We start from the raw sequence: 13,230 nt of genomic DNA, 5'->3' as shown, positions 1-13,230 counted from the left end.
TCCTCACAGCTCAGGAAAGAAGCCTCCCCCATGGTGCTCTGCAGCACTATGTAAACTTGTCCCAGTTCTGTCCTCCCCATTGGCCCCTCTTCCTTCCCTACCCCTTTTACCCTTTTATGTTCATGTTCTGGTAACTTCTCCCTTCCCTGCTTTCCCATGGGTTTGTGTAACCCTGCCTATCCACCCTGGCATTCCCTATCCCTGTGCACTACTGCTGAGCCCTCACTCGGTTCATTAGATGATCCCTGATACTCTTTTCTGTCCTCTTTTTCCCAGTATTTATACCCTGGACCCTCCTTTGCCTTTGTCTTTGGCCCCTGGACCTCTTCAGTATTGCCTGAAGTAAAGCACGTTGGAACTCCATGCCTGGACCCTCCTGTGTCTTCACTGCTGAGCTGCTCTGTATGTCTGTGTATGTGTCTGCGTGTGTGTCTGTCTGTCCGTGTGTCTGTCTGTGTGTGTGTGCTGGTGCTCTGGTGGCTCCTACCCCTTGGATGCTCTTGGGGAAGGTTGTGTCCAGCATCACTGTGGACCACAACAGACCCCTACACCCACGAGCAGTGCAAAACCAGAATCAGAGGCACAGTCCTGCTCAGGACATTCACATTTCCAGCAATCATGGTAAAGAGGAGATTGCCCAAGGTCCTGCAGACTTGTGCAGAGCCTGGGAGACACTGTGCTCAGCTTAGAACTTCGGGGTGGCACTGGAAAGCTGCAGAGACCTGCTGTGAAATGATGCAAAACTACTCCAAGGAACCACAGTCAACATACCCTGACAGTAACTGAAGGGTTCTTTGCTCATTTTCTTTATGCAATCACTTTGTGTAATGATTATCTGACTGGCTTAGTTAAGATACCAGACAAATACCTTGGTCAAGCAGTTTTAGGGAGAACTCTGTAATTAGCTTCATATCCATGATTAGTTAATGGTTTTATTTTCAACAGTAGTGCACAAAGCATTGGTTTAAACCCATCAATTCAGGAGTTTCTCTAGCCAAAAACTGTCATGTAGTCTACCAAGATCCACTGTATCAGTCACTCTTAATTGCACTTTTATATTCAATCAAAAGTCTAATTAAAACTAAATGCCTACATATATTCCAGCTATATAATTATCTTTTCTACTGCATGATATAATACCTAAGTGAATCCTACACACATGCATGATACACATCCCGCAAGTTATGGATGAACACATCTTACTTCACTGTAAAATAAGCTCTTCCTGCACAGATAATTAAACAAACTTAATTTTCCAAAATACTAAATTCTTTATAAAGTGCTGCATACTGAAATTATCTGACAGGATGCACCAAACTGGTACATTACAGAGCATATGCTGGGCACTTTCTGCCACCATGTGATACAGAAGAGGGATAGCTGTTTTCATGGACTAAGCCTCTGAAAACTCCCTGCCAGGTTTACCTAACCTTGGGAGACCATATTTGCAATTACAGAACAATAAAAAGGGTTGACTACAGAAACAAAAGTTTCAGGTACTCCTGGCTTAAAGTTAGAATAATTTAAAGTGAAAATAACATTTATTTCAAGGACCTGCAAGTGTGAATCCAAAACAGAAAGCAAACATAGAAGCCCTTTGTGCTCCAACACCTATGAATGTTCCCTCAGAATATAAACACTAAGTGCAAACATTTAATAAACAGCTACATTAAATACCTTTGGCAGATGTCACCTAAAATCCCAAACTGCTACAGTTATTTGTGGAGATAAATGGTATCAGCTAGGAAGAGAAAAAATAAGAAGGAAAAAGGTAGCATAAATTCCTTTCCCTCATGGCAATACTGTAGCTTAAATTTGGGAGATGAAAGGAAGACAGTGGCACTAGCAAAAGTTTAGAAGTTGGCAATCACTGAAGAAGAGGTAGAATAAAACTAGGGCAGGACAGGGACTGCAGTGCACACACAGTACCAAAAAGTAATTTTCTACTGAAAGTAGCACAGGGTGGATGATACCAGTCCCTGTCACGGGAGTTACAGAAATGAAAGTCACCAAAGTTGAGCAAAAGAGAAAAGAAAGAAAAAGACAGCATGTACGTCACCAAAAGAACACTTCGACTCTTGGCAAGTGTTGCAAGTAACAATTCTCCTGTAGCTCAACCCTTCTTTCCCCAAGTATCTTTCATTTAACTTCTGACAGCTGTCAAAACAGAATGTGATACTACCAGGGCTCAAAATGCAGAAGAGACAGCTGCTTCTTGAATATAATGATTTCCCTAACCCGCGTTGTTCTTGAGTTTCCTCAATACCCACAATAACAGAAACATTTCATTTCCTGTGGCGATGCTCAGACTGGTACTTCTCAGATAGCTGCAGGTGAGCACATTTTTCAAGGAGATATTCTCAAATCTGAGCATTCACTAGGTGGCGGCTGTCTGCTTTTCAGACATGGAAATGAGAGAGCACCCAGTCCTGTGAGATGTACAGAATGCTCTTTTGTTCAACAACTTCTAATTAATTATATTTTAAAGACTTTCAGATCAGGAAAGAATTAGCTTCTGTGACTAACATGACTTCTTGTATATCCCATATTATTAAGCTCCATCCAGATGTCCCCATATGAAGCTCAAAGGCTTCCACTTCACCAAAACGTCATTCAAGCTCTCAAGAGCACAAGCTGCTGAATACTGCAGAGGTGAACAAATTGCTGAGTGGTGGAGGTGGGAGAGCCTGATGTGTGTCACCACTGACACAGGAAAATGTGATCACAGGCAATCTATTCCCTGGGGAATTTCCTCCTATTGAGCTGCTGATGAGAGCTGGGGACTAAAGGAGAACTCTGTTTTTTTGGGAGTTTTCCCTCGGGTAGGCTGGGTGGAGATGCCAGGGGGAGTCGGGCTGGGGGAAGGGGCTGGGTGCAGTTGCTGGTCCTCTCTCAGGTGTTTTTGGAGGATGATTGGAGCTGCTGCTCCTGGGGAAAGGAATTTCACTGCTTCTGCAGTGGGGTGAGCCTCTGCTGGGGAGAACAGCCACTGAACCGGGACCTTATTAACACTGGGTTTGGGTTCTCTTTGTTGTTAATGCCATAGTTGATGTTGCTGGTTTGTTTTATTAAAGAATTTTAAAGAATTGTTATTCCTATTCCCATATCTTTGCCTGAGAGCCCCTTGACTTCACAATTCTAATAATGCAAAAGTAGGGGGTTTACATTCTCCATTCCAAGGGAGGCTTTTCTGCCTTCCCTAGCAGACACCTATCTTGTAAACCAAGACAATCTCAACAGGTGAGTCATTCAGCTGCTGTAGTAAAGAAAAATCAGGTAAGAAAGAAAACCTTTTACAAAAGAAGTCCTCATGATCCAACTTATACAGGTATGGGCAAAAAGGAGAAGGGAGGAAAGTCACACAGTTCCTCCAATCTCTGTGGGCAATCCTATGTATTCCTAAAGGACAGGATTTAATTAGAACAGTTACATCTGTGAAGATCTTCAGGTGATATGAGAATTGTTAAGGGCATTTCTGGTAAATGTGCTCTCCCTCAGGCCTAGGAAAGAAGGGAAGTTAACACAGCATACTTCAATTACAAACCCAAAAGGGATCACTGTGATACTCCAGTTCACAGGCTGGCCATATAATTTCTCCCAGAAACTGAAGACTGATTTTAAAAGAAAATACTAAAGACTTCTGAATTATGAGCTCGAGTAAATTGTTAAAATGTGGATTTTTTTATTTATGCTTGTGACTTGCATTATATAGCAAGGTTGAATTTGCCTAACTTCAGTTTCCAGTCCCTGGATCTTGTTAGAGCTTTGTCAGCAACACTGAAGAGCCCTCCCCTTCCCCTGTATCAGATATCAGCTGGATCATGCTCAGCATCCATCAGCCCTTCATACTAGCAGGGCCCATCTGTATGAAAGTAAGTTTTTCAGCTCAACACAATATCACATTGCCTTTGAGAGAAAGAGCATTATTCACACTTTATTTTCACTTCACCCTTGTACTCGGAGCTTGAAAACAAAAACTCAAAATGGATTTGGCACAATTCATATGTCACAGAGGCAAAGTGCTGGGAGCAGCAGCCAGAGATTTCATTCTTGAAAACTTTAGAGGATTGCATAGAAAACATTAGCAATGGTTGATAAAATGAGTGCAATATGGGGTAATCATATCCTTCACCAGAATGAACAGATGCACACTGACTTCAATAAAGCTGTGTCTATTTATGCCAGCTGAGGACCGACTCCCTCCCTCTTCTTTTTTGATCAGTAAAAATTAGGCAAAAAACCATTTTCTCCTTAAATTTACAGCAATGACACTCCCTAAAATCCAGGTTGCCCCACTCACTCAAATACAAGTATTTGCAGCTTGGTTTGTTTTTAGTTCCTTCCCCAATAAGCTCCTATTATCTTCAGCCTGGTCTAGGACCCCTGTCAAAATAAACATAGTTTATTTTCATCCCGCAGGGAAGATTTCTTTCTTTTCTTCCTTCCCCTTGATGGGTCTACATAAAAAAGAAATTACTCTTCACTGTAGAAAGCCCAGGCAAGATGACCCAGAATAAGTGAATTCCATGTTCACATACAACTTAAACCTCTCTTTAGCATATCCCTGGAATATTATCCTGTGAACCTACAGAAGGATTTTGTGAAATGCAGGGCAAAACCTAAGCAACAGCTCCAGCCAACATTTTCAATCCTGCTGTTCTGGATGGAGCAGACCAGGGAAGAAACCTTAATTTGATCAAAACCAAAGCAAAATTGAGCAGACTTCAGCAAGGCCAGAATTGCAACAAGCCCCTCAAAAAAAACCCCCTGGTCTCTCAGTTTACAAGCAACACAACCCAGGAGCCACACAGCAGTGTTTTCACATGTGTTCAAATTGCACACACTCCAGCAGGCTGTGTACCTGCCATGATTTGGTGTTTCAGTTGTTAGTCATGGACAGCTAACTTAAGTGTAAAGGTGACATGCAGCTAATAGAACTCCTGGGCAGTTTTTAAGAAGGCAAAACAATCTAATTTTGTTTTTCTTCTCCTTCATCCTTGCTTGATACTACAGAAATGGATGTTTTGATGAGAAGGATGTTTGAGTGGGAATCTGCCAGCTCTGCTTTTTGTGCATTACAAGGATTTCTGGGTTTTTTTACCTTCTGCACAATTCTGTCCTTGATCATGCAGTTATCTTTGTGCCTCCGATCAAGAAATTAATCCTTATTGTTTAGCATTACAATGGAAATATAAAAGATAGACTGTGATTATACACACCAGGCAATAACTTACTTCCATTTCCACTCTTTTCAGCATTAGAAGTTAGCTTGCTTCTCTCACAGATATTCATCTATGATTAACTTCCTTCAATTTGAAGTGCCCATGAAGCCTTTAGGCACAAATGGGAGAAGACCTGTCTGCTTTCCTCCTGTCCATATACTTCCTTAGGCAAGTTCTGAACTAATCCACACAGTTGGCATTCACTGGACCCAAAATCTGGTGTCACATTAAAGACCATGGATATCACTGCTCTGTACTGTCCATCACTTTAAGAGCTTTTCCTGCTTCTAGACAACGACATCACATTATGATGATCTGACCAGCCCCAACTAGCCAAAATCAAAAAAGAAAAACAAAAATAATAATAAAAGTAAGGACAAAAATCATTTCTGTCTCCTGACAGCCTAAGCAAGATGGAAGCACACAAAATGCTGAGACACCAGGAGATGAAAATGATGGGTCAGACAGCAGCATAGCCAGTTTCTCCAAGCCTTTACTGAAGTCATGCAAACAAGGAAAGCTTTCTTGTCCACCTGTTATTCACCCAGACTTCTAATGTAAGCTTCTACAACTGGCCTTGTGGGTCAGAGACACAGCATAGTCCAGATCCAGGCCAGACATAGTAGAATTCACACCTTTCACATGGATAGAAATGGCATCAGTGGAGAGAGGGGAAATTTCTTACCCTCTCATTTGCTGCTACTCTGCAAGGCAGCGTTTGACATGGAATAATGCAAGAGTTTTTAACTGGGAAAAAGGTACCATGCCAGGTGTAAAAATGGCTTGAATGTTTCCTGAGGTTTTCATGGATACTTTAGAATTCTATTTGCAGGCTGTCTTGGAGAGCTGACTTCTATGGAGGTCGTTTTCAAAGTGCTTACAACACTGATCAGATCTGAAGGTCTCAAGCAGCAGTAGTAGGCTGGGGTTAGGGTTGCTTCTCCTTCCCCACCACTCTAGATCAATTCTCTTAAGAACTGAAAGCTGACACAAATAGAAAAGCAGAGGAAACAGAGCGAGGCAGCTGTCTCAAACTTCTTCTCTAAGAATTAGAAGCACACTCGTCAATTTCTACACTAAATTTTTTCTGTATTGGCATGCAATTAATAGTAGCATGACCATTCAAAATAAGCAAATTGATAAAAAGAAACCCTAAGCAGAACTCTCAGCTGTATGTGCTTCTTCCCAAAGGAAAAAAGGAGAAATAGCTTACATCAGATGTTCATCTTGTTGCCTAACACATTACCAGAAGGTGTTTCAAGTACAGTGACAAGCACAGTAGAAGAGTTTATATGCAATAAAACAGATTAATAACTACATTTATTAAGGGCTACATGTTCAGCCAGGCCTCTGCAAACCTTTTGTAAAAAGTAATTTTGCTTGTTTTCTACATGCATACAATGAATATTGAATACTGTTTCTTGGTTGCTTACCACACTGATTAAGTTGCCTTCAATTAGATTCTCTCTCTTCTCCTCCAGTAGCATTCCAACACATTTCCCTGGAAGTGCTGTGTTATATAGCAGAAAGCTTCACAACATCCCTTAGGTTATTATAGTCCTTTCCCCCTGATATTGTAAAAACAACTTTACCCAACACCATTATTCCATTCTCAATCAAACAATAAAGAATTCTTGTCTCTCTTCTGCACAATTCTGTATAATTTTTATAAAAATATGTATGCCTGTGAGCTTTTTTCTTTTTTCTTGAAAGACTGACTTGTGTTTAGTAATGCTTTCCAATAGCTATGTACAGTTTTACACCTAAAAATCATGGGGTTTTTTTAACTCATGATGCAAACAGACAGACTTTGCCACAGACCAACCTATTTCTTCTATACTACACAGCGGCATCCCAAAACTTATTTCTGCCTCTAGGAGCTGTTTTCCTTTTAAGAAATCCTCCAGAAGCCCTACTACTGAGAAGGCCAGGAGCAGTACCTGAGCTTGGTACACATGTGAAGAGAAGCAGCAACTACCAGCAGAAATGTGCTCATGAGAACTATGACATGAAATTTTAAAATGGGACTGTGTTTTTAACATTTGGGAACATGTGGAGACTTTGGCTGGGCTCACCTGGTAGCCAGTGAAGAATAAAGGCACACCAAGATAACAGAACCTGTCCCAGGGCAGCCCAGTGACCACATTCAGACCCTACTGAATTATACACGTTAAAGTGCCTAGGTTTGAAAAGACAGGTGTCTGCTAAGGAAGGCAGGAGCCTCCCCTGGAATGGAAAATGTAAACTCTCCCTCTGAATTGTTATAATTTTGAAATTAAGGGGGTTCTCAGGCAAAGACATGGGAGCAGGAATAACAGGGTTTTTTTGGGGTTTTTTTTGTTTGTTTTTTTTTTTTATTATTAGGGAAGAAAATAAAATAAAAATAAAATAAACAGTGCAGTAATAAAAACCAACACTGACAGAGTCAGAATACGACCTGACACCCTGTTAGCAGCAGCCCTCCTGCAGTGCCAGCTGTGGTTCTGTTGGAGCAGGGATCCTGTAGAAGGGTGGAGTTTTCCTCTGAAGGTCCTGTGGTGTACATGGGCCTGGTCTTCCTTGGAATCCAGTGGGAAAGGGCTCCTCTGGGAATCCAGTGGAAAAGGCTGCTGTGGTCTTCCAAATCTCAGATTATATCCAGGTAGGAATGCTTGGTTCCTCCCTCTGGGCGGAGCTTCTCCCAATGGTTATGATGTAATTCTATCAGTCATGCAGTGACACTCACTGGCCCATTACCAGAAGACATTTCCCCAGAGGGAGGATGGGTTGTGGAAGATATAAAGAAAACTGCCCAATTAACAGAAGATAACTGCCCCATCAGATAGGAATAGAATACACACACCCATTTCCAACCTAAGACATAGTCACTGCAGAAGATAAAAACGCAGCAATATCTGACAGCAGAACTTGGCAGAGTTGATTGAAACACACATATTTCACCTAAAGCCCTGTGAGTACCTGCTTGTTTTCACCACTAACCCATGTGATCCCTCCAATGCAGACATTGCTCTGCTCTAAGCAGCAGTGTCATGAGCAAAGCCATCCCAAACTGTGCCTTCAACCAGCACTGGAAAGACAGGGCAGGGAAACAGCATTGTAATCTGATTTAACTGCTATTCAAAATGTCACAGTCTCTCCATTCATTTGAATGAGAATTGGACTAGACCCAAATTACTGACAATAAAACAGGGGATTTGTTTTAATATTTTTTACCTTTTCATTTAAAATCTTCCTGTTGAAGAACAGAAAATCACATTTCACATGTACCTCCAGGTGGCCACAGTGCAACTTATATTTGTCTGTAGACCAGTTCAAAATAAACAGAATATTTGCTCTGCAGCTGGATATTAGAACTCAACCTGACAGAATGCCATGCCCTCCTTAGGGAAGACTGTGCCATAAAGAGGAGGAATTGCTCTGGAGTGCCACAGTGTTTAAGTAGAAGACCTTTAGGATTTTCTTAGAGTGCAGTGGAGAGTCTGCAGTTTCAAAGCACCTTATTCAGCTGGAGACCTCAAAGACCAAAGTAAGAAGAGAAAAGCTATCTGGAAATAGCTTCTCAAACATCACAGCTCACTTATTTGATGAAAGCAAAAATACCTTCATATTTAGGAAAAAAAACCCAACCAAACAAACAAACAAAAAAACCCCCAAATAAATTTAAAAAAAAACCCCAAACAACAAAAACCCCACAAATTTCTGCCAAAGAAGTTTGTTTTGGCAAATAATGAATGCCTAAAATACTGTTTGTATTGTGCAAAGAGCTTGTAAGTAATGTTTGTTTGCTTGCCATTTAATTAGTGGTTTTAAGTGATGGGATTTTGCTGCCATTTGTGAATGTGCAAATTTGGAAACATCATTTCCCAGATGGAAAAGCTTCCAGGGGGTCATATCATAAACCAATTCAAATGAACAAAACAAATGACAAGTATCTGTACTAATGTGGAAAATGTGGGAGCTGTATGCATTATTTTATGTTAAATACTTTGTTTTACGTGTGTGGTAAGTTTTTTCTTGACTGCATAGGGGTAAATCAAAAGAGGCTGTCAAGATGAGAAGCACAAAAGTGTCAAATATATTAAATTCCTTTAGACATGATGAGGCCTCAAAATGGATGAATCCCCTCTTTCTGTCCAGCCTGCACTGTAATATTTATGCCTACCTGTAACTCTAAAGGGAATCTGAATCCCAAAGAAATAATGAGACTGGCCAAAAGGAGAAATGCCAGGGAGCAGTTGGTGTGCTGCCAGGAATGCAGATACTGACTTGGATTTTTCCCAGGTATCTACATGCACCTGAGACAGAATCTGTCCTCCTCAGAGGAAAGGCACTCCCAGACAACGATTCACAAGTAAGTAGGCTCCTAAAATGGCAGGAATCCCAAAAAGGCTCCACCCAGGCCTTCCACTCCTCCACATACCTGCAGAGAAGCACCATATGCAGCCCAAAAGATGAGGTGAGTGCAACTTTACCTGCCACTGCACCTCCAGCTACACCTGGACTCACCTGCTTGAATAAACAGAAACAGCTGCTGGAGCACAGAAGCCTTTGCTGCTCTGGTGGCATCACTGCAGGGCTCTACACACTTCACTGTCACAACTAGACTTTGTAGAGATGGAGCTTGAGGAAGGTTCCATCCCTTGCAGAACAAGACTGAGCCATAGATGACATCTGAGTCTGGACACTGCTTCCATTCCCTATGAAATACTCCAAATTCTTGGTAGAGGAGTGATGAATATGGTTCTGCTGTCCCAGTAATTTGCTGTTACATGGGCAAACAAAGTAAAGGTTTTAGCAGGTGCCGAAACCCAGCTGGACCCAACTTGTTGGCATGCTTAGGAGATGGGATTTTGCATCTCTGAAAGTCAGTCCTAGAATGGCAGGGTTGTGCCAGTGACTCAGAGCAAGGTATGGGGCCTTGCTGTCACCCACGGGGACAAAAGCAGGTTAGTGGCCAGCCTGGTCTGTGACCAAGTTTGAGGAATAAAAGCTGAGGACATGGACTGTGACCAGACTTAATTCTGCATGATTACCAGCTCCTACTGGAAGATAATAGACACCTCTTAATTTCCAAACTAATTTTTTATTGGGTGCTTGTTTTCACAACACTACAAGGAAGAAGAAGGAGATGTTTTTCACCGTAACACCTGTGTGGTATCACATGGCCTTGCTTCCTGGAATTTTTATATTTCCATCTGAAGTTCCCAGTTTTCCTGGACCAGAGCAGTGACTATGCACACACCCTACAGCTCTTACAAAGGACAGCCTTCACAGTGACACAGTGCTGCAGACTTACAGTGGCTTCCCAGGTCACCTGCATCCAGCTTTCCCTGGGAATGACAGCTTTGCACCATTCTGGTCCATGGCCATATTAAGTCTATGTTCAAGACATCTGTCTGTTTAATTAGAAGCCAAACGTTCCACTTGTAGATGAAAACTTGGTATTTCTGAAGACACTGAGAATAAAGGAGGGATGTTTGAAGGATGGAGGGAATTCCCCACTAGGAATCCATATGGAAATTTTAAACTTCTCTGTGAGCTTGGAGTGGGAGAGGAACATATGGACCATGAAGCAGCATAAAGGAGGACTGCCATGTAAATAGGACAGGCTGTTGCTGAAGAAGCTGGCCCATTGCAGGCCTGTGAAAAAGCCAGAAAAAACTCAGGGCATAAGACATACCCCTAACATGGTCTTACATACAGCTGCCTACTTCATTTCGAGTTTTTTTCAGAAATGAGATTGCTAGGTAGTTATTGCCCATTCTATCTACATGAAATATTCACTAAATAGAAAAGTTAGTGAGCTATGGCTCAGGGCAGCCAAGAAAGCACTGATAGTTGATTAGTATTAAGTATGATTGCATAAACAGCTCTGAAATGAAAGCTGTACCACAAAGGGAGGGAAACAAAGGGAAATACAAACAAAAATATTACTATGACCTAAACAGCAAGACAGAAAGGATGTGTTCTTTTCAAAAAGCTGAGGAAATCAGCTTCCTCCAGTTTTTTCAATTCTTCAAAATGGAATCTAGCACTGCATGAAATTTTTCTATTTAACTAAAGCATAAGGCATTGGTACTTCTCTAAGTGCAGCACTTGCAATGCCATCACTATTGCTGAAACACAACCTAAATTACAATTTAGGTCCTGTTACAGGTCTTTCAGCTGCTCTTGAACCTCATCTATTTCCAGGAGCAACCTGCTCATCTTTGACACCCCAAAACGGCAGAAATCAAAATGTTATTATGTTGTAAGAACAACTGAAAAGCAAAGTCTTGAGCTTGATAAGAAAACTCACTTTTATGTTCACAACGCTGCCTTCCACAAAATGTAATTTAAAGAGACAATTTAAGAACTTTGTATTGGAAATACTTCTTCCTTCAAGTAAATTTAGCTCACAGATCTTATACTAGATTCTGCCACTTAAAAAAAAAAAGAAAAAAAAAAAGGAACAAGAGGAAGATTATATATCACCAACTTCAGCACTTTTCTAGTTTTCATATATGAGAAATAGAGCTCTAAGGGGCACAGTGGGAGAAATACATTTATACTTCATAATCATTAATGTGAAGAGCAAACCATAGAATTGCAGCAAAACACCTGTTGAAAATGACATCCAAAAATGTTGTGAAAGAGGATTGAAATAGGGAATAAAGTGAATAGTTATAGAAACAGTGATTGGTGTTCAGAAAAGAAGACAGTTTTAAACATTTTAAAAAACAGTGAGTGCAACTCTTACTCAGAGAATCTTTCCTCAGTCTGGCCCCTGGGTTAGCTGGGCCAAAACTTTGCATTGAGATAGACAAGGCAAATAAGTCAGTGAAACAGAGCATGGGGTTAAATCTTGAACAGAAAGGGTAACACTTCCATCAGTTCTTTTAATTACAGAATTGCAGGTTTTCACTCCTTTGATTTGTGATTCAACTTTAAAGCATAAATTTACATTCCACCATATGTATTTTGCTCTTCCACAATGAATCTACATTGCATTTTATAGCTTTTCATTGTGCTATCAGTACACTCCCAGAAGAATTTTTTTTTTTTCATGGACTGAAAAAAACCACAACTCTGCAAAATCAGTGTGCTGATGCACCCAGGCCTGGGCACTAGACAGAAGCAGAGAATCTGTACAAAATGACACAATGCCCCCTTTGAAAGTGTATTTTTTACCTGAGGTAGCACTGCTGGTCCTTGTCCTGCCAACCTCTGCAAGGAGCTGACCTGAGGAACCTTAATGGGCACTGCAGTGATAGTTCCCAAAGTCTGTTGGAAGAAAAACATTTGAACACAGCTTAAAACAATTCAAAAGCTTCCCCAGACAGAATCTCTCTGAGCCAGCAGTTCCCTTCCAGCTCTTTTTCTCTTCCCAGCTGCCCTGGCTGAAGGCTCTCTAGGCACCAGACTGTTTTCAAAAAAGACCTGAAATGCACCATGGTGATGTGTATTGGTACAATGATGCACTTCATGGTAGCCAGGGTCACAAAGAGGTATTTGCTGTGCCTCAGGAAATAGTAAATACTGAATTATTTAAATGGAAAGCTGCCTGTAAATCTACTACAGCACACTGCCACACAACATTCAGCTGACACCCATTTGGGCCAACACAGCATTTATTACTATCCACGCTTATTTTTGTTACTCACCCTTTTCTTAGTTGTATACCAAATTTATTCAAAGCTTATTTAAGATAGGATGGAATAAGTAGATAGCTTATAAATTTATGATTGGGCCATATATGTAAAGAAGACAGGTAACTTTTGCCATTCAATGTATTTCAACCCTGATTTCAAGTCACAGAATCATGGAAAGGCTTGGGTTGGAAGGGACTTTAAAGATCACCCAATTTCACCCCCCAGCATGGGCAGGGGCACTTTCCACCAGACCAGGTTGCTCCAAGCCCCATCCAATATGGCCCTGGACATTCCCAGGGATGGGGAAGCCACAGCTTCTAACCAAAAGTTCATACTTTGGTTAACTGGCCAATATTGTTAAGGCAAGGTTTTGTAAC

The 13,230-nt window shown here is 41.2% G+C and overlaps 1 protein-coding gene across 11 annotated transcripts in view; it reads right to left on the bottom strand.

Moving 5' to 3' along the window:
• The window catches only part of PHF21B (PHD finger protein 21B), a 152,531-nt gene that overhangs the window by 29,159 nt on the left and 110,142 nt on the right, over positions 1–13,230 (bottom strand). For all 11 annotated transcript variants that reach the window (XM_064421175.1, XM_064421179.1, XM_064421184.1 and 8 more), the window contains one exon: positions 12,393–12,485. In XM_064421175.1, coding sequence (XP_064277245.1) covers positions 12,393–12,485 — 93 coding nt within the window. The remainder of the gene's footprint in view (positions 1–12,392; positions 12,486–13,230) is intronic.

The sequence above is a fragment of the Passer domesticus genome, chromosome 5, assembly GCF_036417665.1.
Source record: "Passer domesticus isolate bPasDom1 chromosome 5, bPasDom1.hap1, whole genome shotgun sequence".
Taxonomy (NCBI): domain Eukaryota; kingdom Metazoa; phylum Chordata; class Aves; order Passeriformes; family Passeridae; genus Passer; species Passer domesticus.
Note: the sequence above shows the minus strand (reverse complement) of the source record. Positions and strands in the feature narration are given on the sequence as shown.